Below are 3,742 nucleotides of genomic sequence, written 5' to 3'. Positions count from 1 at the left end.
GATCCCATCCCTTTCTGCCCACCGTCCATTACAATATGGGTGGAATCCCCACCAACTACAAGGGACAGGTATGTGATGTGTGCACGAGCACCTGCATCCACACTAATTACAACAAAGTGACCACCTTATTAACGGTTTTTCCCCATCAGGTGATCACTTATACGGAAGGATCCGACAAGGTGGTTCCTGGCCTGTATGCGTGCGGCGAGTCGGCGTGTGCCAGTGTCCATGGAGCCAACCGGCTGGGTGCTAACTCTCTGCTGGATCTGGTGGTGTTTGGAAGAGCCTGCGCCCTCACCATCGCCGAGGAGAACAAGCCAGGTGAGCCCCCTCTAATGGCTAGTGCCTACTATAAGAATAATGAGATTCTTAAAGCCAGGGAAGGCAGTTTTCTGGAAAAGGTAAAAAAGCAGTAGAATTTCCAAATACAGCCCTTATCCTGCAGCTCTCTTCTCGACACACTCTTTCCTGAGCCCCACCCACCAGAACCTGAACCAGTACTAGTCATTTTTTTCATTAACATTTTTGCAAGCTTGTGGGCCTGACATAACCGCAGAACATTTCTCTCGTCTTTTTAAAACACTTTCGATATTGTATTATTGCGTTATATACTTTCTTATAGACTCTTTTTACGAATTCTGTCTTGCTTTTTCTGGGTTGTTTAAGCACCTTCTGAAGGGACGTGCATCTGCTAATGTAGAACAGCCAATAAGAATGCCTTCTCTCTGAAATGACCTGTGATTGGTCAAAGTCTTCTGCCTACAATTTCTGAAGCCTGTAAACAGAGGAGGTGCCGAAGTCGAGTTTCCTCTGAGCCTTATTTTAAATAATCTCAAAGGTCAGAATGGAGTTTTTGCAACATGACTCAAATAACCTAATTTTAAGATCTGTTGAGATTTGTTCACATTTGACCCTGAGCGAATGTGTCTAGGAAATCAGATGAATTTTTCTAGATGGATGTAAAATTTAAGTCGAATATTAATTTTCAGTTTTGATGTAAATGAACACCACTACTACAGGATTATATTTAGTGTCGCAGTGCAAATCACCTGCTTGTTTCATAGCTGACTCTGGTGTGCTGTTTCCTCTTCAGGAGAGAAACTGTCCCCTCTGGCGCCCAGTGCAGGAGAGGAGTCTGTGGCCAACCTGGACAAGCTGAGGTACGCCAACGGAAGCCTGAGAACCTCCGAGATCAGGCTCAACATGCAGAAGGTAAACACTAAAGACACACATGAGATCCCTTACATTGTGCATTAGATACATTATTTGAAATGTGTTTCCTAAAGAAACTTCTTCAGAAACGCATAAATAATCTGCCTCTTCCTGCTTTTCCTTAGACTATGCAGGCCCACGCTGCCGTGTTCCGTACCGGCTCCGTTCTGAAGGAGGGGTGCGAAAAGATGGATGCCGTTTACCAGACCTTGGCTGACATCAAGACCTTTGACAGAGGTACTGCACTACTGATTGACTCTGTCTTTTTACAGCTCATTGAGTCTCTTTCATGCTGCAAGTGCTGAAGTTCCTTCTCTTTCCTCTCCTCCAGGCATCGTATGGAACACAGACCTGGTGGAAAGTTTGGAGCTGCAGAACCTGATGCTGAACGGCGTCCAGACCATCAACTCTGCCGAGCAGAGGAAGGAGAGCAGGGGAGCCCACGCCAGGGAGGACTTCAAGGTGGGATTTGCTATACTAAATCTGGGTTTCTTTCTCATTGTTGCTGTGTTTTTTTCCTTTTCCCTTGCCAGTGTTCTTTTTTATGTTTTTGCATTAGCAAATTATTCCTGTGTATTGCTGCCGGTCTTTCCTCTGACATTGTTTTTGTTCGACTTTATTCCAGGATCGTCTCGATGAGTATGACTACTCCAAGCCCCTGACAGGTCAGGTGAAGAAGACCTTCGAACAGCACTGGAGGAAACACACTATGTCCACAGTCGATGTAAAGACTGGAAAGGTGAGTGTTGTGGGGCTTACAGCAGGAAGTTGAGCTTTTCCATTATTCACGTAATAGGCCAGAAGAGTTGGTATGGTTTGATTGATCTTTGTTTTTGTGTGTTCCCAGGTGAGCCTGGAGTACCGCCCTGTCATCGACACCTCTCTGGATGAGCAGGAATGTGCCCACGTCCCTCCTGCCATCCGCTCCTACTAAGAAGATTCCCTTGCCCACGCTCTACTCTCCTCACACATTCAATACACTCATTGACCTGCTATTTATCAACTTACTCTCCCTGTAAAAGAGAGGGCATTTTGGGACGTTCATTTAAATCGCACATGTGTATCCCTTCTCGAATCGTAAAATACAAAAAAATCCCTTCGTCTCATCTTCTTGTTCCTCAGTGTTTTGCCTTGATTTAACCTGCATGCAGCCAATATCATTTCAACATTGTGACCTCTGTGTGAGCTGGATATTGTTGTATATATTACCAGGCAACAAAAAACATAAAATAGTTATGTGTTGCACCACTTAAGCTTTGCTTTCTGTGATGACACCATACGCTCATATTAAAACCTGGCAATGCTTTCTTTGATTACATTTTTTATTTTTTCGCTTTCTGAACTGAACAGATTTGAAATGCACATGTTGCCGACAAGCAGTAAAGGGAACTTTTAAGTATGTAAATATTGCATAAATGCACAATAAATATGAGTAATACTTTATGTTCTTTGTCGAGTAGGCTATGAGGTAGTATTTTCTCGCTCATTATGGCCTTCAGTGTTGGGTGCTTTCTGTGACACTTCATGTGTGGTTCAAATGATGAAGAACATCTCATGCTACGTAGATCAACTGCTGACTGTAAGCTTCAATCATCTAGTTATTAAAAGGTTAACCAAATCAGGCAGTTCTGTGTGTATGTATTCAGCCACAATGTGTTGAAACAATGGCTTCTTTCTACTAAGTGGGATTGCTGTATGCCCTCTGAAAACTTGATCAATTCCAGGAAGAGTCAGTGTGTGTGCAAAGCTTTTAGGGTGCTGATAAACAATTAAACACTGAGCACCAACACTGGTGCCAGCTCTGAGTGCATCATGAGCGGTGAGAGAGGTTTCCATTCCAAAACAAAACTGTTTGTGAAAGAACCTCACACTTTTCCTGCTTTGCCAGAATGGCTTTTAAAAATGTAGCCTACTCACTTGATGTACTACACAGATTCCCAATCATTGCTTCTTGTTCTAAGTCATTGAAAGGATTACTTAATTTATTTGCTATAAGTTCATTTGTTCTCCTCTTACTACCATTTGTACTTATTTTCACATGTTCAATAAAGTGCAGACATAGAAACAAGAGCATTTGGGTTTTGTTTGTTCACAACAACATCAACACAGACTCCTCCATATTTGAATTCCCATATGTGCATTGAAGTGAAATATTTTGGTGCAATTGGACCAAGGTACGTTGTAACGGTTTGTTTTGTTAAAACAAGTATACCACCCAATGTTCCGTTTCCATAGGTGGGTGGGTCTCCAGTGCTTCCTTGCTTCTGATTGGCTAGTTTGCTCTATGCTTGCGCTGTACTCTTCAAAAATAAAGGTTCTAACTCTTTGCCTTTACACAGTGCAAAAATGACAAGCTTCTGCTATCTTTGATGAGCGATTATTTTTGGCCATACGTTTTTAATAAGACTGACGAAGTTGGAATCAGTTGTAGTTACAAGCAACTATCCCAAATACTATGAAATACTTTTACTGTTTCTTAAGTAGGCTACTCTCCTGTCAAAGTCCCCTCCATAGTACAACAATGCCTGTC

The 3,742-nt window shown here is 42.5% G+C and overlaps 1 protein-coding gene across 1 annotated transcript; it reads left to right on the top strand.

Moving 5' to 3' along the window:
- The first annotated feature begins 18 nt into the window (after positions 1–18).
- LOC139435475 (succinate dehydrogenase [ubiquinone] flavoprotein subunit, mitochondrial-like) lies at positions 19–3,282 on the top strand. The gene is made up of 7 exons (XM_071206132.1): positions 19–68; positions 150–321; positions 1,094–1,212; positions 1,338–1,449; positions 1,544–1,674; positions 1,838–1,951; positions 2,060–3,282. The coding sequence occupies exons 1-7, from the start codon at positions 36–38 to the stop codon at positions 2,144–2,146; spliced, it is 768 nt and encodes a 255-aa protein (XP_071062233.1). The 5' UTR covers positions 19–35; the 3' UTR covers positions 2,147–3,282.
- The last annotated feature ends 460 nt before the right edge of the window (positions 3,283–3,742 follow it).

The sequence above is a fragment of the Pseudochaenichthys georgianus genome, chromosome 16 (genome assembly GCF_902827115.2).
Source record: "Pseudochaenichthys georgianus chromosome 16, fPseGeo1.2, whole genome shotgun sequence".
Lineage (NCBI taxonomy): Eukaryota > Metazoa > Chordata > Actinopteri > Perciformes > Channichthyidae > Pseudochaenichthys > Pseudochaenichthys georgianus.
The sequence above is the reverse complement of the archived record's forward strand: the minus strand, read 5'-3'. Positions and strand labels throughout refer to the sequence as shown.